Source organism: Actinia tenebrosa, unplaced genomic scaffold (assembly GCF_029948245.1).
Source record: "Actinia tenebrosa isolate PJP-AT-01 unplaced genomic scaffold, QUT_ActTen_1.0 PGA_scaffold16__25_contigs__length_10494907, whole genome shotgun sequence".
NCBI classification, from domain to species: domain Eukaryota; kingdom Metazoa; phylum Cnidaria; class Anthozoa; order Actiniaria; family Actiniidae; genus Actinia; species Actinia tenebrosa.
The window spans coordinates 10,138,131-10,161,635 of NW_028292576.1; the positions used below are offsets into that span (position 1 = coordinate 10,138,131).

General features: G+C 38.2%; 2 protein-coding genes across 4 annotated transcripts in view; one reads left to right on the forward strand and one right to left on the reverse strand.

Annotated features, from left to right (window-relative positions):
- LOC116308497 (paladin) lies at positions 1-23,375 on the forward strand. 3 transcript variants are annotated; one of them, XM_031718929.2, is made up of 19 exons: positions 1-403; positions 10,131-10,579; positions 12,353-12,520; positions 13,583-13,743; positions 14,124-14,348; positions 14,956-15,070; positions 15,698-15,802; positions 16,291-16,386; positions 16,973-17,113; positions 17,340-17,393; positions 17,637-17,699; positions 18,065-18,187; positions 18,806-18,862; positions 18,947-19,006; positions 19,166-19,315; positions 20,092-20,241; positions 20,664-20,744; positions 20,836-20,976; positions 21,450-23,375. In XM_031718929.2, the coding sequence occupies exons 1-19, from the start codon at positions 355-357 to the stop codon at positions 21,738-21,740; spliced, it is 2,679 nt and encodes an 892-aa protein (XP_031574789.1). In that variant the 5' UTR covers positions 1-354; the 3' UTR covers positions 21,741-23,375. The 3 variants fall into 3 exon arrangements, with proteins under 3 accessions (XP_031574789.1, XP_031574791.1, XP_088887221.1); XM_031718931.2 differs by lacking the exon at positions 1-403 and adding an exon at positions 4,815-5,034; XM_089031095.1 differs by lacking the exon at positions 1-403 and adding an exon at positions 5,311-5,403.
- Positions 22,710-23,505, reverse strand: part of LOC116308500 (sodium- and chloride-dependent GABA transporter 1) — a 10,899-nt gene continuing 10,103 nt past the window's right edge. Inside the window, exon 14 of the mRNA XM_031718933.2 lies at positions 22,710-23,482. Within this exon, the coding sequence (XP_031574793.2) occupies positions 23,464-23,482 (19 nt within the window). The 3' untranslated portion in view covers positions 22,710-23,463. The remainder of the gene's footprint in view (positions 23,483-23,505) is intronic.

Here is a 23,505-nt window from a genome sequence, read left to right on the forward strand (position 1 = left end):
CGAATCAACTTCTTATTATGATAACGTCGGGAGTACGCCAATGAGAAGCTCCGTTTTTGGAAAGATGTTCCCTTGCTATCGACAATGTGAATAATATTTGTTCAAAATGCCAGAGTGGAGAACAAACTTGTAATTAGTATTCAACTTTCTCTTGGTGTGTTTTCCTATTTTCACACTTGCCCCCATACAAGCGCTTGTCACGTATTGAGGTAAACTTGGTTAGTATTCGCTCGGGATTACAGGCATTGAAGCGGGAAAGATATTGCGGCGTTTTTATCAAAGTATTTTGAACGACAATGTACAAGTCTTGACTGAAGTACATCCCGAAGTCAACTCAGAAATCGCAAATGCGATATGACTACGCTTCTCATAGCTCTGGGCAACTTTTTCCGAGAAATAAGTCGTAAGTATACCAAATGCAGACAATATTGAACGATATTACTTCAGTGATTCGTATATCAATCTACACGTAGTAGAGAAAGTGTTACTCAATCGTTCAACCACCTTTTGGCTTCATGTTTCCCATGCTTTTCACAAAGAAAGGACTTCTAAATTCAATTCATCTTGATGCCGCTGTTAAGGTCTTGACCGGGTTGATTTTTTCCCAGTTTTCATCGCTTGCTCTTTTCATATTATTTTGTAATAACTCATCCGTTTAACATGTTGATAAATTTTTCAAAACGCTTCAAGGTTGTTACTCAATTTTATATTTAAGAAATATACGCGATTAGATTAATTCCTAAAAGGATGAACTTGTCGGGCTAAAAATGAAAAGGAATCACAGTTGAAAGTGGTATTTTATCAGGTGTTTAATATATGAATACATAAAACTTCACAAAAAAAAAAAACCCACTAAATTACAAATTCAAAATCGGATGTTTTCGATTAGTGTCATCATCAGGCCTAGGAATGCCCGGATTTATTCAAGATTCCTTGTTATAACATTTCAAAATAATGGAAAACCTTTGATTTTGAATTTGTAATTTTGGTTTTTTGAATAGAACAAACTATTAGCCTTTGTGTATTTTTATATTTTTCAAAAAAGCGAGTTGCACGTTGCGAGGTAGGTCAGGTGCTGTAAACAGTACAAGATAACAGATCTCCGTACAAACTAGAAGTCGTATTGTATACAAATGATATTCAAAACTTTATCAAATGTGAATATGTAAACTATTTGCCCCATGAAGCACTTTCGTATAACGTTGATCAAATAATATGCAGACTTTTAAAAGAGGGGAAAAAAGAAAGAAAGAAAAATGGCAGAAAACTAAACTGCACTTGCCGGCTCTAGAGACCGAGGATACTGATTGATTATTGGTCGTTTGAGCGCGTAATAGCTTATAGCGATCGACGTCCAAACAGCAATCTATATCTCAAAATAAATGAATATAAGTAAATCTTTCTGCATTTCTTGTTAATAAGACTTTAGATATTTTGAGTGGGCGTTCTTGCAGAGCAAGCTGAGAAGATTATAACAATCAACACGATAACGTCATCATTCATGGTTCTTCAGACAATAGAGCAGTTTTCCTATGACTGTGAAAAGCTCACCGCACGAACACGGTCATGACACGGCAAGGCATACGCCAGACCAATCACATTGCACGAGAATTTACTATTCATCCAATCAAATGTCCGATACAGAGCTCTGAATACGGCGCGCACACGGTCACGCCAATGTCACGACACTGTCAGACCAATCACATTGCACGAAAAAAAAATCAGCCAATCAAAAGTCTAGAAAACATCACGGTCGCAACAAGGCACGCATACGGCAGCGACGTTTTCACAGTCACACGAAAACTGCTCTAGCACTAGCAAACCAATCACCGTTGCAGCAGTTTTTCCAGTGAAATTATAATCTTGTCCCATGAACGACTCCAATAATATGAGGATTACACTTTTAATTTCTGACGTGAGATATTATAGCTGATTTATTGAGCTTGTAGGCCATAGCAACGGTAACTAAGAGGAGCGAAACCTTGAATTACTGCCAAGCGAACGCGCCAGCAATAAATTGACCATTTATTGAACCCTTAGGTGAGAAATACGAAAAATACTGCTTGCTGAGGTGCATGCCAAAATATAACTCGTGGTTTATATACAACTGTATTATTGATGATGATGATGACGTCATTGAATTTTATTGAACGAACGCCAATTCAAACGTGGCTAACGTTAAACGACTAATAAGAAAGAAGATATAATTATATTTACCGTACAAAACTAAGACTAACTAACAGCACTAGCCACTGCACCAAAACACCATCTAGCTATGATGCAACAAAAGTTAACAAACCCCCAATGTTCGACGAAAAACATGCATTACATTTCTTCAAATTTTATCGGACACTGGTACGACTTCTAGGCCGATCAATGTCAGGGCATGGCTAACTCACAGATCAAACCCTGAAACAACCTCTAGGCTGATGTAAGTAAGGGCAAGGCTAACTCACAGATTAAACACTGAAACAACCTCTGGGCTGATCTACTCTCAGTACACGTCTAGCTCACAGATGGAATTGGAACTTAAAAACTGGGGAGCTGGGGAGACTATATCAGGGCTGAATACGCCACTCCCATAATGGCTGACAAGTGCACGAAAACGAGGTCACCCAGTCATTAGTTTACAACAAAAGATATAAAAGCAGATGAAATGCGTTCATAGAAGAAAAGTATAGAAATTGACCTTTTGTTTTGACCTGGATTCGTGCTATCCACCTTTATTCTGAATGAGCAGCCTTGCCCAGCCTTGCAAGATGACTGGGTGACCTCGTTTTCGTGCGCTCGTCAGCCATTATGAGAACGGTGTATAAGAACCCTTCAATCAAGAGAGACCCAATAACTGCTTGTATACGATACCCATCAGAACCAATGTTTATGCTAAAGTAGAGCATATAAGGGAGACTGTATCGGTTGTAACCGAACCCTAAACGAAATCAGATCAGAATCGAGGAGGAAAAATTTGGATCCGAATTATGAATAAATGTACGCCAAAGATCAGTTTCATTTCCTTTCGTTGTTTTTTATAAACATCAGAGGAAATTTGCGTAACAAAGAGAGAGGAACTTAGTGAAGATCCGGTGGCGCGGCGGTTTCAAGGGGTAAAATAAAAACTGATATTTGCCTGTTTTGCCTCGTGGAAAAAATGGGATTGAGGTCACTGGGGATGGGAAGAAAGCAACAAAATGGGATAGGGAAATGTTTTTGAAGTAAAAAAATTGGAGTTTGGACTCTGGAGAGTGGAATTTGTAAATCAGGGTTCGATGTGTGAGTTAGCCATGCCCTGACTTAGATCAGCCCAGAGGTTGTTTCAGGGTTTGATCTGTGAGTTAGCTGTGCCCTGACTTATAGATCAGCCCAGGGGTTGTTTCAGGGTTCGATCTGTAAGTTAGCTGTGCCCTGACTTAGATCAGCCCAGAGGTTGTTTCAGGGTTCAGATGTGTGAGGTAGCCATGCCCTGACTTGTGCTTGAGAGAGCGCTTCCATTTAAAAAAAGGAAAATGATAAATCCATATTTTGATTAACCTTAAACAGTTACCAAGATTAATGATTTTAATCATGAAGGATTTTTAAAATGCAAAAATAGAAAACTATGATCTAGAGTTCCTTTTTCCGTACAGTATAAGATGACGAGTTTAACTGAAGTAAGTTCCGGCCGTTACTCGAGAACTGTCTCCTTTCCAATCGGCAAACTTATCATTACGGGAACACGAAACGTCTCCGTCACGGTTTTCATGCCAGTTTTTCTTTGATTCGCTAAATAAACCTGACATCGAAAAGCCAACAAGTCTACAAGATTTTCAGGATATGACATTAAATGATTACAGGAAGTTTGTCTATGTTTTCTCAGCGGTCTATGAAGTGGCAAGCTAACCTAAAGCAAGGAAAGAAGTTCACCTGATACAATCATTATTTATAAGTGTTCCTTATAAACTTGGGGCCCATTTTCGCATCTTGTTTTAATCTATCTCATATATTGTACTATTCAAATGATATCATCAAACATGTCAAAGAAAAACACCGAGCTAGCGATATAAAAATATCATTGATTATCACCGATAAGTTATGTCTGTAGATATTGTAAAATAGCCTGCCTGCAGTACTAATATACGTACTCTCTGTCAGAGTGCTATTCGTACGGCGCTGTGTCGGCACAGGCAACGTGCAGTGATAAATGGTAAACTGCCGTTCTTTTTTCTTAGATCCTCAGCCGTGATTTCAAAAAGATAGCAGTCTTAAGCTTTTTCTATATACGCTTTGAAAGACGGGCTAGAGTTCCTAGATATTCCATATTTATTATATATATATATATATATATATATATATATATATAACATATTTACTTCATTCAAAGTCGTCAAAAATTATTTGTCAAGAGAGCGTCTCAAAAGGCACAGCCCTACTCTGACGTGATATATTCTTAATATTAATGATAATTTCGTTTGTCTCTGATTTAAATTTATGAGAACTAGTCGTCTCGACAATTTACCATTGGCCTTCATCTATCAAGTTTTCTTTGTGAATTTTAACATTCCAGCTTCTTTTCTCACTCATTGTTTTTCTTTTTTCTATCACAAAAGGTAACCTTAATACTTGATATTGATTCAGCCCCATTTACATTGGTTGGTCGAGAGTGTTAATGATGTTATATAGTATACATATCATATCTTTACTTGTTAAGGAAACCGACTGCGCTATGAATATTAATATTTACCAAGACCAAAATCATTTATTCGGCACTTCATTTCCATCGTTATCTTTGGCGTACCTGTCACTAATTACAGTTTAATTTCAAACACTTTTGAGCGTTGTCGACGCTTTGATCGCTTGCTAGGTCTTCGTCGCTTCGTTCTCATGTAACACTTACTGTAGAGCCGGCGAAAAGAGTAAAATTACTACACGCCAATATATTCTGAAGTATTTACCAAGTCAAGAAAATTGAGGCTAAAACTCGTAGTACTTACAGTCTATTCTAGTCGTACTTACTAGTTGACACTCATTAGACGCGTTAAAAGATGCCAAAATTCAAAGGTAAGGCATTTTGTTTTCATTATCATTCCCTTAAGTAAAGATAGTTTCCGCCAATTGTAAGGGTAATTTGCACAGCCTATGTTCTCTCCTATTTCATTTGGGCGCGAAATCTTATTACGAATGATCGAGTTAAAACGGATAGTCACTGTGGCAAGCAGATCACAGCTGCATCGCACCCTACCGCATTGATTGGCAATGCAGTCCTTAGTAACAGGAAAAGCATGAAATGAAATCATGAAGTCAGATCAACCGCCGGACCGACGAGAAAGAAATACTTTTGCTGCCAAATAAAGCGAACTGAACGTAGAGTTCTTGCAGACCGTACATCTCTCGGGTAGGACATAAAGTTAAGATTTTGGAGCTTAGAAGGTTAGTTATTTTAGAGGAAAAACTATCGCTTCAAAATCACAACTTTTTAATTTTTTAAGATTTTTCATTTTAACTTCGAATTTAAATATTTGGGTTTAAGTTTTAAAAAAAACTCATAGTCGATGCGACGTAATTATTAGAACCTTAGCATGTAAAATGTGTTAGTTATGTTTTCATTTTCTTATCCGCTTGTGACAAAAGATGGTAAATACTATATTCAAGTACTTTTTTTTTTTTGATTTTGAGATATCTACTCAGACAAATACTAATACAAGTAAACCCCGATATTCATTGCAAGAATTGGAATTTTTATGAGCGGAGTTGACGACACTGAGCGAAAAATATTCAATTGACTACTGACGAGTACTTAAACAATTGAAAACATTAGTCAGTTGCGAGGACTAGATATCAACACAAATAAAAAATCAAAATAAAGCGATCTTAAAATATTAATTAGAAAAGAAATTCGAATTGTCAGAATTTAGAATTTTAGCTCTAGATTACCGTTACCCCAAGATCTCAGAACATTGTTATTTTAGCTTGAAATGCTTAGTATTATACCCTGATTTGTCAAGCTTTACGATTCACAAATCATGTCATCGACAAAATATTAATATGCTTAGAAAACCTGCCAGATGTCATTTTTGAAGTCGGGCATTAAACCAATCTAGAAACAAGTTTTGAATTTCATGATAAATAGCAATCATAAATCTTTTATTGTCAAATAGTGCATGATTTCAGAGCGAACTCTTTGAAAATTTTTATTTAGGAAAATGAAAAACACTATTTTGTATTGTATTTTGTATCGTAATTAGTTGCTGAGAGGCAGCCATGTTGGAGGACAAAAATTATAAGTTCCAATGAATGTTTATTTTGCCAAAAAATTTTCCCCCTCTTGTACCCAGATGGTGTGACACGGTCATGTACATCAGTAGACACCCTCTTGTACCCAGATGGTGTGACACGGTCATGTACATCAGTAGTCACCCTCTTGTACCCAGATGGTGTGACACGGTCATGTACATCAGTAGTCACCCTCTTGTACCCAGATGGTGTGATATGGTTATGTAATTCATTAATTTTGTATCAAAAAGCTACTTAAGTCGCCAAAGATTTAAGGATAAATTAGAGATTGAATTGTATGCTATTATATGTTAGTCTACGGACACACGCTTCAACCTTTGCGCGCAATGTTGCAGGCAATCGATTTTGCGAGCCATGTCACGCACGTCGTTGCACGCAATGATGCTGAAGAACAAAACGACCCTGCAATATGCGCACAATGTACACCGTTCATCAGCACCTTTGCCTAATCCAAGTTGTCTTTTAGATAATCTTAAGTCGTAAGTCAACGAAAGCGCTGAGCTAAAAGCATTTCGTGTTTTGATATGGTCTTTTAATGTATAGTGACATTTGGAACCACGATTAAGAGATTGTCGCCAGAACACCGTGAGAGACCATAGACCATAGTTACATGTAAAAGCTTTTTTTTTTTTTATACAAAGTATCCTTTTAATGTAAAACTATTAGTACCAAGCCTATTGGAATAGTCAAGAAGTGATAGCAATTTGCAGTGCAAGTGCTGAGATAAATAAGACATATCAGCTGTCTAGCCAGAATGACACCTGCCAACCACAGCCTTTAGGTCTTTTTCGTTTTGTGTGTGCGTGTGTGTATTTAGTCAAAGTAAACTTAAAGCTTTCTAGCGGGGGAATGCTTGTCCTTCTCTTTTACTTTTTCTGCATAATTCATTTTATTTTTCAGTAATTGCTTCTTTCTTTCTTTCTTTCTTTCTTGCTTTCTTTCTTTCTTTCTTTCTTTCTTTCTTTCTTTCCCCCCACCTTTTTAATCGTTACATGTCTACTCATAGTTAATAGTCATTAGTAAAAATGCACAGGTGATTATTGAAAATCTCGCGCGCTGATTGGTCGAGAAACTGACACTATCACACGATAATCACCTCCAGCGATAATCCAAAATGGCGGCCAGCCGCTTTGTTGCTATTACTGGAAAAAAATGTCTTTTATCTTCTTTTTTTCCTTTTTACACTAAAACAATTATTTGCCTCAGCCTCAGTGAATATCGGAGAATATTTACCTCGCCGCTCGAAGACTCCCGTCTCGGTAAATATTCCCCGATATTCACTTCGCCTTCGGCGAATAATTGTTAAATATTAACTATGGTCTACTAAAATTTTGACTTGCGGCAAAGCCGTATCCATAGTAACTTAAGGGCCCATTCGGCAGGTGAAATACTTGGTGTAAACGCTTATGTCAGGCATGTCATATATCAGTAAAAACGATCACGTACTATCGACGTCCGTCCACGCTGCTTAGCTTTGCCTTTTAATCATATCGACACAGACAAGAATTTGACCATGGACTTAGGAATCTTTATCAGTTTATTTTTAGATTCTGTTTCCGAGTGAAAATGTAGCCACAATCACTAGATTACATCGACACTATTAACATATGGCCAGTTAGCGAAATCATAGTAAATCTTTTATCTGCTATACCCAAACCCTAAAAAATAGATCAGAATTTTTTCAAGCGTAGAAGACTTAAACAGAAACATGGGATTTTGGCGAGTTCTGTCAATCACAAAAATGGTAACTCCTGGAGACTGCTCTATATTTATAAGTCTGATGGATATAAGCCAAAGCACGGCAAAACGTGCTTGACTGAATTTGTCCTTGAGCACAACCATAAAAACCACTTCGAGTGAATGAATGACCATTATTAAGTGCTGAGAAAACATGTTGTGTAGCGTCTGTGATATGCATTTCGAATAGATAATTGATAGAGGATCATTGAAACAAGAAGAATTATATTACGTATATGATGAAGAAATGGTGCAGTGGTGTAGTACTCACTATAAATATTTTTGATCTTACATATATTTCTATTTTTATATATTTCATGTTTAAGATGTTGTTAATTATATATATTTATTTATATTCGTAATTATTTGTCCATATTTTAATCTATCTATGTAGGACCCTTCTGTAAATCACCTTTACAGGCATCGACGATGATGAATATTGTTCAGCTCGTCCGCTCTCAACGGGTGGATCTTAGTCTCAATTTCTCATTGACATCATAAAGCCACCCCCTCTTTTCGCTTATTATCCGTGCAATGCCTCAGATCTAGATCAGCACAAAAAATCATTTGCATTCTTCAGCGCTCGATAAATGCGGGAAAAAGCAATGACGAAGGTCAGGCTAGAATATATAAACATAGGCTAGAGTTTCCTTTGTACGAACAAAGAAACTTCATATCTTTTTGTGAACCTTGAATTCTGTTTGTTTAGTATGTGGATAGTTTCCTAATTTGGTTGCCATATCAACAACAACAACAACAACAACAACAACAACAACAACAAAAAAAGAGTTTAGAACGAGCAGGAGGAGTAGTTAAAAAAGAAAAGGATGTTAAAAACTATAACCATTGTGAACGTAGAGGCACCTTGCATAGCCACTTCGAAAACGGATTAAATTTTGTCTTCATGACATATTATTTCAATGTCACAAAAACGACCTTAATTCACTCCAAAGAAAGCGCGCAATTAGCAGAGCGGAGCGGTTCTATTTTTGTAAAATCAAGTACCTTTTAGCTTTTGCTTATCTTCAATATCAAGTTCTATAGTAAAGCCAGAATTTCCGATCAAAAAATACTGATTGACCAACACGAGCAATGAACATTTGGGCATTTTGTTAGCATGACTTTTGCGCGCTCGGATCTCGACATCTCAATAAGGATCTTGAAAAGAACCGTAAATATATGGCTTTCTGGGGAAAAAAGTTTTAACAGACGTCAAATACTAGGAGCCGTGCTAATCTTATCTCCGAGTATCGAAAAAGATGCAGTACGTTTAAAAAATATCGAAAAATTTCAAGAATCGCAAAAATAGGAAGCTATATGCCGTTCCGTTTTGACAAAAGTGCTTTCTCTGTTTCATTTTTTTCTTTTTTTCATTTTCATCTTCTTCAGTTTAAAATAATTTTATTCCGTTTTTCCATTTTGATCAAACAGTTTAGTTTGCTCATAACTGTTTGTAAAATTTATTGATATTTTTTCTTATGAATGTTGTTGATGTGCTGTTGCCATGACGATAGACCGACAGAACGTACCTGAAAATCTGGAAAACGTATAAGAAAAAGAAGTATTGTTATCGTGAAATAGCTAGAGAATAGCACACAGAAATGTGATAAATTGTCTTTGAAAAGTAGTTGTTTTTTTAAACCACAAATCCTAGTATAAACACTATTGTGACAATAGATGATTGCCTATCTATCTTATTTTCCAGTTAATCCCTGAATTGAATGGAAACCTCCATATCGTTGACCTGGATAAAATACGTGTTGATTACTATAATATAAGAGATTGGAATTTTTATTCTTTAACGGATTAGTTGAAATAATTGGTCTTTTACTCCTTTTTTTTTTTTTTTTTTTTTTTTTTTTTTTTTTTTTCTTTCTTTTTTCTTTTCTTCCGTATTTTTGAACTTGAACCACCTGCATTTCGCGAATGGATCTCTTCGTTTTCCCATTGGTTGCGAAGTTCTAATCTCTCCTATGATTGGACAGTCAAATGTCATTTCTAATGTGCAGTAACACACGTTTAAATTATAAGGTTTCACAAACGAAATGAGCAAAGTTCTGTTTATTTTGGTTGACATGGAGTCGCTTGAGGATATTTCCATGAAATTCATTTTTGGATACTTGTAGGAGCGTTTCGGTGCTTTGATATGGGTTCTGCTGCAAGTTCTGTTGGCTCTCCTCCCGGTTCAAGTCCAAGCTTACACCAACAGCATCAAACGACACCAATACATACGGCTGTGCCGATCAATACAAGCAAGATTCGAAAGGGTTCAACTGCTCCTATGAAGAAACAATCAAATGGGTTCATCGTACTAAGTTACGCGCCGACCAACACACCACTCGTGCGAAAACGAGGAAAAATCAAAACGGGCTTCCCAGAACATGGACTTATTCAAGACAAATACTTTCTCATCAGAGATCATTTCAATGGAATTGATCGGCTCAATACGTTAGAGACGTGTGGGGCACCGAATTTTCGTAAAGCTGGCGGATCATATCCAGTTTATGGCATGGGCCAACCTTCTAAAGATGGCCTTGCCTTGGTGATTGAAACCTTAATCTGCAACGGACATAAGGTAAGTCTTGTACTTTGTTGTCATATATGACCTAATAAGTTGGCGTTATTTCTTTACTAGTATGTGTAGAGTAGAGTTCAGAGTCGTTCCTTCTAGGCTGGATATAATCCTAAGCGGTGTCAGTACTACTTAAACTGCTTAAAAGAGTACTGCAAATATCCGTGACAATAAATTTGACACTGGAATATTTGTTAGGTTCGATGTATGCGGTTATCTTAGTTAAAAAGAGTGAAGAAATACTGTAGCTGATGACTCGTTTTCGTCTTGAATAAAAACCTACTAATGTTTACGTTTGTAGAGCTATTGGTCTTACATGTAATGTGTTGCTTTCGATTGGCGTACGTCGATCGTTTAGTTTTGTAAAAGGTAGTAATCTCTAGGCAAGCTTGTCGCAAGAAAACAAATTGTATGCAAATCTCCATACCACTTAGCTTGGAAGCTTGCTTCATGGGTTTTCACAGTTCTAATTTTTAAAGCTTTCTCTACCTATTGCTCTGTTATTATTTTTAATTATTGCTATTATCAGTTGACGTGTTCGTTCAACTTCCCTTTATTGTGAATCTAATATATTTCTTGTAAGTTTATTCCTGATGGGGAATTGCAAACAACGAGTTCTTTGTCGACCTAAAGATGATTAAAAGATAAGTCGTTGAATTCGGAATTATTCAAATTTCATATACTTGCTTGTAAATCTTAAAGGCTGGCAGATTTTCTTTTTTATTAATAATGTCTAATAGAAGAAACTATTTAAATCTTCTACAGGCAAATAGCTAGATATTATTTTGAGTTCTGAAAATATAAAAATTAAGCCGAAGATGGTGCTCTTTGATATAAAGGAGAAAATCTTGATTAAAAAGATTAAAAAACTAATTGATCAAAGTTGAATAGATATTATATAAATTGTAAGATGGAAAAAAATGCTATTATATGCATCAGTGAATATAAAAAAACTTTTAAACTCAATTTACAAAAATACATTTTATAATTTAAAGGTAATTCAAGTCAGCTGATATTATATTTTTTTGGATATCAGAAGGTGATAATATGACTCTCACTTTAGCTGTAGCCAGTTTGTCTTTTACTTACCAACTTTTAATTCAAACGCGTTTTTAAAAGCACTTTCAGAACGATTTCGTAGGCTGTAAGAATTGATTGACAGCGATGTGTAATCCCTATGATATGGTAACTATTTACTTAAACTATAGAATATTGAAATTCAGAATCTTAAATTTAATACTTTTGGAATATTCGTTTTTTCTCCTTAGATTAAACTATGGCTGCTAGAATTAAAAAATTAATATATTGAAAAATTTTTTGACATAATTGCTAGGTCACCATTGATATGAATTAAAATATAGACATATAGAATTACTTTCTTTTTACTAATGTTTAATCAAAAGATATGCAATCATTTTTAAATCTTGAAATTAATATTGATTTCATACAAGCTGTTTTATGTCAATCAAAATATTGAAATTAATTTTCCACTTTTTCAGGAAATAATTTTGTTGTCATATGAGTTAATAACTGTCATATATATATATATATATATTCATTTTTGTTCTGGTGATGAAGGTTTCACTCATTTATATACTTCAATTCATTTCTAATGAATACTTCGTAACTAACTTGCATGGACTGTATAGCGGCTGACAAAGGTGCTTTCACATACTTTCTGTTCAATCCGTTGAGCTGTGCCACTCTGGACGTAGGTGTAGAAAATATTAAAGATGACAAACCTTGTTCAATTGTTTTGTATTCTTATCTTTTCAGGAAATTGTCTCTTTCAATCTACGAGAGGAACCAGTGATCTTCCTCAGCTTAAATCATGATTATATTCCTTACTCGCCACGAGACCCAGGTAGCCTTAAAGGGAATATTGCTAACTATGGAGTAAAACCAGAAGAACTTGCCGATACAGAAATTAAAATACGTGAAGAGGTAAAATGGATAATGAATGAATAAGATGAATAAATGAGAAATAGGGGAAGATATGGATATGATTAATATTATTGATATAGACACCTGCTTTGGCAAAGAACCAATCAGAAACCAAGTAAAATTATCTCAAGATTAGTTAATAAAGGAAATTAACCTGAACCAATTAGTAGCTTATAAATATAAGCAGCCTAATTGTTTTTTTTATAAACAAAATACTTTGAGGGGATTAGAAAATGACTCAATTGATTTTTAATATTGTTCTGTTTTTTTCTTTACCATTGACTAGGATTTAAAAACAATTATTGCATATCCAATCAGAATACACGGATTTTGATGGTCCATTATTAGTCTGCTATTTATTTATATTTATTTATTTATTATTATTTAGTCTCCTATTAAGGGACTGTTCATATTTATTGGTTGGAGGAGCTTCGTCAATCTTTAAGGGGTACCAAAGTTTTTTTAAAGCCAGACTTGGGGGAGGGGGGTGGGGACTACACGAAATATAAGATAGTCATCATATTTTATATCCTAATGTCTGTAATTCTGGAAGTTCTGGAAGGGGGGGGGGGGGGGGGGGGAGTGGAGTGAGAGAGGGGACAAATGAATTTTTGGTTTGTAAAGATGACGTTATTTTAAAATTCCACATAGCACCCTGCTGGGGGACGAGGATCCAGGGAGGTGTATTGGGTTTCTAGTGACCCCCCCTCCCCCTTGAAAATGAAAAATAATAAGAATAAAGAAGAAGATAAGACCTAAAAAGAACTCTTTGTGATGCCTTCCTAGATAACAGTCTCTCCTCTTCAAATCAGGGGCGGATCAAGCCAAAATTTTGGGGGGGGGGGGCTAATTGAGTTTAGGGGGGGCTAATTGAGTTTCTTCCGTCAACACAACAGAAAACATTATAAAAAAGCATTGTTTTTTTCTGCTGAAGGGGGAGCTTCAGCCCCCCTTTGCCCCCCCTGGATCCGCCCTTGGAAATTGCCCTAATAATAGATATGTCTGCCAGTATTTAAACTAACAGTGATGAGTATAAATAACTTATTTCTTTCTTGGTGGTAGATTATCAAGTTATCTGTAGAAGAAGGAGGCAAGTTTTATTTCTATAACGACGTCGAGAAATTTGACGATGAGCCTCATGCATATAACATATCATATGAAGAAAACGTCTGCGTCATGGATGAGATCTACAGCCGACAGATATTCCTGACCCCTTTCCTCAGGTATGGATGTCATACCTTGTCTATATCATGTGTTAACCTCTCTTTGAAAGTATAGATGTGGGGTGGGGTGGGGGGGGGGGGGGTAGTGTAACACTTAACATTAAATGTTTGTCCTTTGTAACATTAAACAGCAAAAAAAACACAACCTTTACCATTAAACCCAGCCACCCATCTACGTTCTCCTCATTTCTTGGGTTGTCCATGTTTTTACTAGTCAAAAATGTTCTTTGTTATTTGGACTAATCACAAGAGTAGTGTACGACCCCTCCTGGATGCATTGCAATGCACAGGGAGCCCAAACTGGGTGTTTCTCACCACAAGGACCTCAACCTTTGATGATGTAACCATGGCAATAATATAACATGAATCTTTATGTCTAGGTTTTGCCGTGTTCCGATAACAGCAACCAATGCCCCAGAAGAACAAGACTTTGACCAGTTCATCAATGCCGTCAAGGACATCCCACAGGTGTTTGACACCAACTCGTCAGCTCCTTTGCCTGCTATGGTCTTTAACTGCCATGTTGGTCAAGGTCGCACGACTACAGGCATGGTGATTGGCTGTCTGATAATGTGCCATCGAAGTGGTTTTCCTGCTGAAACAAGGTATGTAACAATATTGTAATACTCTGTCTCAGCAGAGTCTAAGATCCTGGGTATAAGATCACCATCCTTGCAGCAGGGGCCGATCCAGGGGCGGTAAAAGTGGTGACTAGTCACCCCCCTTTTACTCAAATATCTCAGTTTATCGTTAGTATTACCATTAATTGGTTACCTTGGTTACCTGGCAATAGACCACTTTACCTTGGGCGCAAAATTTTGCCATTTCAGATCATATGTCATTCCCTAGATTATAATTTCTTTGTTTAATGGATGCACATAAGACACAGGAATAAGGATGCAATTAAAACAAAGAATCTTAGGCCTAGGGCAAACGTCAAACTTTCCATGCACCGAACTCAATTACATCAAAGAATGCCGTCTCATTATCACCTGATATCCATTGTTTTTAATGAGTTCGGTGCATGGAAAGTTCGACGTTTGCCCTAGGTCTTATTCTCAAGAGAATGACACGTGGTCATCTGAAATGGGTAAAAATTACCCCCAAGGTAAAGAGGTTAATTATGTATTAATTCATATATTTCACGCTTTTAGTAGTGAGAGATAATATCTATATTGTTGTGTTTTTTTTTACAAAACATTATTTATTTAGTTCTATGGATCCTATTGCAATGGACGAGAATAACCCAAATTACGAGAAAGGCGAGTTTCGTTTGATCCAGCAGCTGGTCAAATCTCTACCAAACGGTCTGAAGATCAAACAAGAAGTGAGTATAAAGAACCATGAAACAGGAAAATGATAGCAAGGTGACAGAGCTTGGGTGTTGTGTTTCCCCTTTTCAGACCACAAGGCACAGTGGACGATCCAGGATTTTTTTAGGGGGGGGGGGGGGGGTGCACCATCCAGGGTTTTCGTTAAGAAGGGGTTGCGTCCTTTTTTACAAACTCAAACACCAATAATGCATTAATGTCAGCTCTTCTAGGCAAGTGTTTGCTCCCCCTGCAGCCATCCTCTAGATCCGCCCCTGAGTCATTCCCTTGAGGATAAGATTCTTTGTTTGAGTTGTATTCATATTTATGTGTCTTCTCGTGTGCAACCGTTAAACAAAGAAATGATACTGTAGGAAATGACACGTGATCTGTAATGGAAAACATCGCGCTCAAGGTAAAAAAGTCTATAGAGGCTTTGCACCATAACGTGATGGCAGCCATGACAGAAGGCAGGAACAATTGAATCTGTTCTAATCTGATTTACATGAGAAAGAATTCAGTTTCCATGGGGAAAAGACTTTTGTTGTGCCTCCTGTCATGGCTGCCATCACGTGATGGTGCAAATAAGCCTCTATAAGGAGTATTATATTATATATTAAATAGTGATCTTGTGAATATTGCAGGTTGACTCAGTAATCGACATATGCGCAGACATGACGAACATTCGTATGGAGATTGTAGAATGTAGAAAAAAGTTGCAGCATATTGACGGTGAAGAAGAGATCGAGGTAAGAATGACACGTGACCCGCACTTCACGCTTCGCATGAATGTAAAAAGCTCAGTGCCGTAAGCGTGTCGTTCCGTGACCGTGATGTTTTCTAGAATTATAATTGGTTTGTTTTTTTCTCGCGCAATGTGATTCGTCCGACAATGCTACAAGGCTCGTACATAACGTGATGGCAGCCATGACAGGAGGCGTTACAATAGAGTCGTTCTCCCTTGGGAAACTGAATTCTTCTCATGTAAATTAGATCATGGCTGCCATCACGTGATGGTGCAAAGCCTCTATAGGTATAGAAGTCATGCAATGTCACGTTCTACATTCCAGACGTCACGCATCACCTCTACAAATCAAGGTCACTTTCCATTGCACATGTCACGCTAACTTACGCAAATGCTCATCCATCTCATCTACCTCCCTGAACTGGTTACACTACATCGATCTACATATAGTGCATATGTGTAGAGTTAAGTCGCTTTTTGTTTTCATTTCAGGGGCAGAATGGTCGAATTTATTGGCTGAAAAGAGGAATAAGTTACTTGGAGAGATATTTTTTCCTGATCATTTTCAATGCCTATCTTCACGAACAGGTACCTATTCATAATATAACTCAAGCAGGGGAAAATTATTACGTAGTAACTTTCCCTTGGTTAAGAAATTCAACCCTACCTTCAAATAGAGAAGATTTCGTATGAAGTGCTGCGCCGTGATCGGATCAATTTCATTGGCTGAGCAATGAACTCGCGCGCTATGATTGGTTGGACGTGCCTTGACCGTTACGGTACCGTGTCCGAGCAATTTCATTGTCTGAGTAATGAATTTGCGCCGCGGTGATTGTTTGGACTTGCTGTGCCTTGACCGTTACGGTACCGTGTCCGAACAATTTCATTGGCTGAGTAATGAACTTGCGCTGCGGTGATTAGCTCAAAGCGATGTCGTTTCCTCGTTTACTGGGTTTGTTTGTGTTGTGAGTTTCAGGGTCTCTCTTGGTCCGTTTTCCCAGCGTCGCCCTAAGCTCTTTCACTCACTAATTCTTTGATTTGTATCCAATATATTGTCTATTTATTGATGATTCTTTACTCGATCCTCTGAAACCATACTACAAATCTATGTGGAAGAGGGTTGAGTAGGTATTTGTTTCGTTCTCTGGATTCTAATGACATCATCTCATTCCAGTTCCCTCTAGTGTTCTCTCAAACATTCTGTAAGTGGATGCGTCATCGTCCGTGGTTATACCGAATGTTAAGCCACATTGACGTCATGGAGAAAGGTGTGACGTCAGAGTTCTTTTCCAAGTTAAACGAGCCCACGTGTTTGGTAAGCGGGCATTATAGTCTGAACCATGCGCATCTCGCTGTGATTCTAGACTCGCGATGCGCGTATTTTCGTATTGTAATTCTTTATGTAAATCTCGCGGTCTCACGAGCCAAAGGCTCCCGATTAAACGCTCGTTTCCCGAAGCATTGGTAGCGCTCACCACCCGTGCATTAAACTGATTGAATTATGAATGAATAAATGAATAAACTTTATTTTTATATTTAAGGTAGCGGATGAATATCTTGGCATTGATGTCCTAAGTACACAAAGAGAAGTTCAGGTAGGGCTCCTCAAGCTTCTAGATTGAAACAAAATCAATCGTGATCTTTTCGAGAGAAAGTCGGGATGCGCTCGAGATGTAGTCGTGGTACGATCGGGATGTTGTCGATATTCCGTCTTGGTGCACTCTTTCGAGTTTAAAAAACTAAACCAACTGCCAGAATTTAGAGAAACCAAAAGATCGTGTTATTTCTATCCTATAAAGAACTATATATATTGATTCAATCGTCTTGTTTTGCTCCAGGTGTCTAACTTCAGAAAGGTTCCTGGACTGCCTGTATACGGAATGAGTCAACCAGCCAGAGAGGTACAGTATTAATCAATAATGATTAAGGTTTTTATCAAATTGGAGGCAAACAGGCATTTAAATATTTTCCTCCCTATTGTTGATTTCATTTGTCTCCCATTTTCTCCCTTCTCCCTAATTTTTTCATCTTTTTCTCCCTCCGCAAACGAACGAAAAAAAAAGATATTTATCAATTTGGAAAATAATGATTATCGCTCTTTTCCCTTTTCATTGTGCCTCTTCCTTCTCCCAATATTTTTTCGTCGTTTCTCCCTCTTCCCTGTCCTTTTACAATGGTCGCTCCTCCCTTGTCCATGACCCGTTCCTCTGGCCGCTCTAGCCACATTACATCTTTACTAAACCACGTTGAAAACCTTACGTTTCAGGGTCTCGCCAAGGTCATCGAACTGTTGACGGATCCCAAGTATTCTCACCCTAAAGTGGTGGTATTTAATGTTCGGGAAGACGTAGCTATAGAATGTGATGGGGATTCATTTAGTCAGCGAGAGGTATAAAAAAATTTTATAATTAACAACCATCGCTCCCCATACGGGGCTCTTCCGTGAGGTTCCCTCCACACGCACTACCACTACATTCTATATTTACAACATACAACACTCGACTCACATGTTGCTTTTTATGGAGGGAGGAAAACCAGAGAACCTGGAGAAAAACCCTCGTGGCAAGAGAGAGAACAACACATCAAACAAACTCAACTCACGCGTTGATTTTATGGGGGAGGAAAACCAGAGAACTTGGAGAAAAACCCTCGTGGCAAGGGAGAGAACAACACATCAAACAGACTCAAGCACGAGTGGCGTAGCGATGATAGAGCCAGCTCCCCCCTCATCCATGCTACTGGAGTTCGACCCAGACTCGGTGTCTTATGTGAGTAGAGTTGCTTGTTGGTTCTCTCGTGTGCTGCAAGGGTTTTCTCCGGGTTCTCCTTTTTTCCTCTCTACAAAAGTCATCAACTTTTAAATACCAATCTGATCATGGAAGAGGACGACAGGTTTGTTAGCCACTGGCTATTAAGCGCTACCCTCGTAAAACAAGGACTATTTATTTATTTTTATGACATACTTTCATGTTTCTAACTCGAAATGTTCTTTGTTTTACTCTACAAGCTTGGTAGTCTCGCCCAGCACATCCCTTACAAAGGACTACAGTATTTCGAGCTTGAGGTTCGCATAACAATTGCTCTTAAATTTCTAGCTAAGCAATTAACGTTCATTCGATGACAATTATGTTGCTATTATTTTATACAGCGTATGGAGAGTGAACTGAAGCATAGGGTTACTGTAGGTGGACAAACAACACCAGTTCAGGTTAGTAACGTAACGCAATGCCTGCTTGCCCGCTTGCCCGCTTGTCCGCTTGTTCCGCTTGCCCGCTTGCCCGCTTGCCTGCTTGCCCGCTTGCCCGCTTGCCCGCTTGCCTGCTTCAGACCTAAGTGCTGTGTTAATGATATCAATTATCCGTTTCAGGTTTATATGGACATCAAAGACGCCTACGAAACAAGACAGTTCAAGAGTGTGTTAACCATGAGAGAAATGCACGAAAACCAGATGGAGAAAACACCATGCCTTGTGTATTACAGATTACCGGTGCCCAAAATGAGAATCATCGAGGAAAAGGTGCGTCTTTATGACATAAGCGAATCTAGGGGAATAGCGAATCCATGGGTCAGTTGAGTTCCATGGACCCCTCCCCCACCCCTCTCCTTGTGAGATCTTCAGAATGAAACTGGAACTCGCTTTTTTGAAGGCGATCGCGCCAGCTTTTTCTTCGTGGGCGTCATCTTGGAGCCCCCCCTTTTTGAAAGTCCTGGATCCGCCACTGTGAATGACCGTTATTAAGTGCAGAGAAAACATGTTGTCTCGCGTCTATGATATGACCTTCGCACAGATAATCGGCGTCCATTTTGGACCCTCTATTTTTAAGATCCAGTACCCACCACCTTAGAAGAGTCTCTTTGGGTGTCAGGGTACCCCCTTTCTGACCACAGGATTTGTCTCAGAATGTGGAAAAATATAAAATCTCCCAGAATGTGATAAGATTGATATGTTTTTCGACCACATGTGCAATCATTACTTTGTTAACTAGTGTTGCTTGAGAAAATACATAAATATTGACGAGGCCTGAAATATAGAAATATTGTTCCATAGTTGAGGAACCTTCTGGTCTGAAATAGGAAAACATTACGTCGAAGAAAGAAATTTCAATTACTGTTTGCGTATTATTTTTCCAACATTTCCGTTCACCTTTGAGAGCTTTAAGTAGCTCAGGAACAGCTATAATGGCTATGACGTTACAATTTCCGGATGACATAATTGAGATGACGTCAATCTGTAATAAAGGTTTAATACGATGCCATTAAAAGCGTGTTCTTTTTTTGTTTTATCATATGCAGGATTTGGATCGGCTTATGTCGATAATTAATTCGTTGAATGAGATTCACACGGATGAGGACGGCCCGGCGCTTGTATTTTTCTGTGAATCTGGACGCGAGCGGAGTACGACTGCTATGACTGTAGCTTCACTGATTTACTGCAATAAAAAGGTATTAATAAAGGTTACTATTTGGGCTGATCTAAGTCAGGGCACAGCTAACTCACAGATTGAACCCTGAAACAACCTCTGCGCTGATCTAGGTCAGGGCACAGCTATCTCACAGATTGAACCCTGAAACAACCTCTGGGCTGATCTAAGTCAGGGCACAGCTATCTCACAGATTGAACCCTGAAACAACCTCTGGGCTGATCTAAGTCAGGGCACAGCTATCTCACAGATTGAACCGGGAAACCGGAACTGGGCTGATCTAAGTCAGGGCCCGGCTAACTCACAGATTGAACCCTGAAACAACCTCTGGGCTGATCTAAGTCAGGGCACGGCTAACTCACAGATTGAGAAAAACCGAAGAAAGAGAAAGTGCTAACAAACTCTACTGACATATGATGGTATTTTTCTCATCCCCTTCTTCAGGGCTTTCCCGTGGGTACCAAACCAGACGAACAAGACCCTGCATGTGTGCCTAACGCAAAGTACACACTTGGAGAATTCTCGGTAAGAAAAATCTTGATTGTTTTGCTCCTCAGCATAGGGTCCGTGAAACCACTATCGGGTCTTTTTACGTCTTTTTATTGTTGATATTCAGGTCATCCGTCACCTAATCCGGGTTCTGCCCGACGGACCTCAAAGGAAGCGAGAAGTAGATTACGTGTTGGATAAGATTTCCGAGACAATGACCCCCATGCATTACCATGCGCGAGAAGTCATCTTCTCTACCTTCCAAAAGGTTAGTCAACCACACCTCAGTACCCTGTCACTATGGCTACTATCAAAACTGTCACCTTAGCCCCATGTTACTATGGTTACTAACAAAACTGTCACGTGACAGGAACGAATCACTCTCAAACCAGTTCTAAAAGTTTTAACTTCTCCTTGGACCTATCCTTTTTTTCCATTTCCCTTCCATTTAGTTTTTCTTTTTTATTTCATCATTTCTTTCCATTCCCATTTCGTTCGTTAACTCATTTCTATTTATTTACCATTTACTATGCCTGTTTTTCTTGTCTTTATTTTCGTTCCCAGTTTTTACTTCCTTGTACTTTTCTTTTTTCTTTTCTATTTTCTTTTCTATTGTTTTCTTCTCTTTTCCTTTTGTATTTTGCTTTTCTTTTCTATTTCATGTGTTGTTTTTCCCGCTACTTTTATTTCCCCCCAAAACCTGATCCTCGTGAACTCTGCCTCCTTTTCTTTTTTCTCCAGTACAAGCACGCCAGTCCAGATTGCCCAGAACACAAGATGGATCTACGAAAGCAAAGCCTGTATTGTCTTGAGCGTTACTTTTATCTAATAATCTTTAATACATATCTACACATGGAACGACGTACAAAGTGGAAGAGAACCTTCTGTCAGTGGATGACACAAGTCGCTTCTGCTGCAGGCGTCTACGATATTCTGGATAATTTTGGTTTCCATGACTTCGAGAAAACAGAGGAGAGACTACAAGCACTGCGATGGAGATGGCGGGAAAGCTTCAGAGGTAAACCAGGATAGTAGATGGTTATCTTGGAGTTCACGTGAGGCACAAGGGACGTACATACAAGTTGCTAATATACGTCGACTATTATTGAATTATTTAAACAACGTCGTCGATACCATCGCATTCGTCTATATGTAGCTATCTATATAGGACGCTTATTATCAAGCATTCATTTAAATCTGGTCACGTTTTGTTAGGCAGGATCTAACGCGTTGTAGTGATGCGACATTCTATAGTGCTGGTCACGCAATCAGATGGTCACGCAATGCTGCTAGTTTGCTGTAACGTTTACTTTGGCAGTCTGCAAGAACCAGTTCTATTAGTTATGAAGTGATGTCGTTCATTTAGAGATGCTGGTTGATCGACAGCTGAACATTACGTCATTACTTTCGAGGCATTTCACTGCTTTAGATACACTAGACAATAAGCAATCCACAATGAAATGGGAATCATACACTTATGACGCCAGCATAGAAACACGGCAGACTTTGTGTGTGTGGGTGTGTGTGTGGGGAGGGGTGGGGGGAGGACAAAGGGGGCTGTGTCCTTTATTTGTCCACTAGGCCCAGTCCAATTGTCACTTGATTACCCCAGCCCAGCCATATCAAAAAGAAAGCAACTGGGTACCAGGTTTTGGTTACCCCCTAATCTTCTCAGCCTAGTCTACTCTCATATATCACTCGTGTGGACTGGGGTGGACTGGGGTGGGCCCAAGTATCCCCCATTCTTCTCTCAGTCCAGTTTACTTGTCATGTACAGACATTTGAGTAGACTGGAGACCAGGGTGAGTAGACCTAAGTCGTTGGTGCAATGTTTACCCATTTCAGACCACATCTCATTCTCAACAGGATCATTTATTTGTTTAATGGTTGCAACTTAGAAGAGAAATGAATATGGATACAACTCAAACAAAGAATATCATTCTCTGACACGTGGTCTGAACTGGGTAAACATGGTACCAAGACCAATTAGGGCTATTGCTCTATCATTCAATGTATTTCATTTATTAATAGGTTATCATTTCTGAGACATGGCTGACATGTTGGATGACACAAGATTATTCCTCCAACATGGGAGTCAGGAACATACAACAATGCAAAAAGTGTGGAATTTAGCTCAACTGTTACTATCATTTCTAAGAAAAAAATGATATAACTGCCATGTTGGATGACAAATCTATTCTGCCAACATAGAAGTCAACAAGGAAAAAAAGTAATCAGTCTTACTTGACCTGGAAGGTGCGATAGGACTGATACGCAGGTCATGACATCCGTAGAGTGGAGTAGGGAGGGAAGGTAAGGATGGTAACACTACTTAGGCTGTACCCAGTTCATGTGGAATAAGTGAAAATATATTGAATATAAGAAAGATTTCTATTTGTTTATCAAATGTATCCTTTACTGTTATATTTATCTCTTAATTTCATTTTTATATGGTGAGAGTCACTTATATAAGGAGTAGAGACATTTACATGATGTTGTTATAAGGCTAAGAGAAACCTTCCAAGAGAAGCCAAACCACAAACAAATACTATAATCTAGAGTTATTATATGATAGTGAAATGAAAGAAAATACTACTTATTATTATCACTGTTATCCTGAACATTCTGTGCCAGGAAATGTGTTAATAAATATTTAAAATTACTTAAGTTATTGACTAAAAAGACTGTTGGTTCTGTATAAATACAACTGGACAGGAATTCTTGTATTTTACCACTTCCTTCTTGAGGGTGTCAGCTAGTTAGACGGTTTCGTACTGTAAAGTAAAAAAACTTGTAA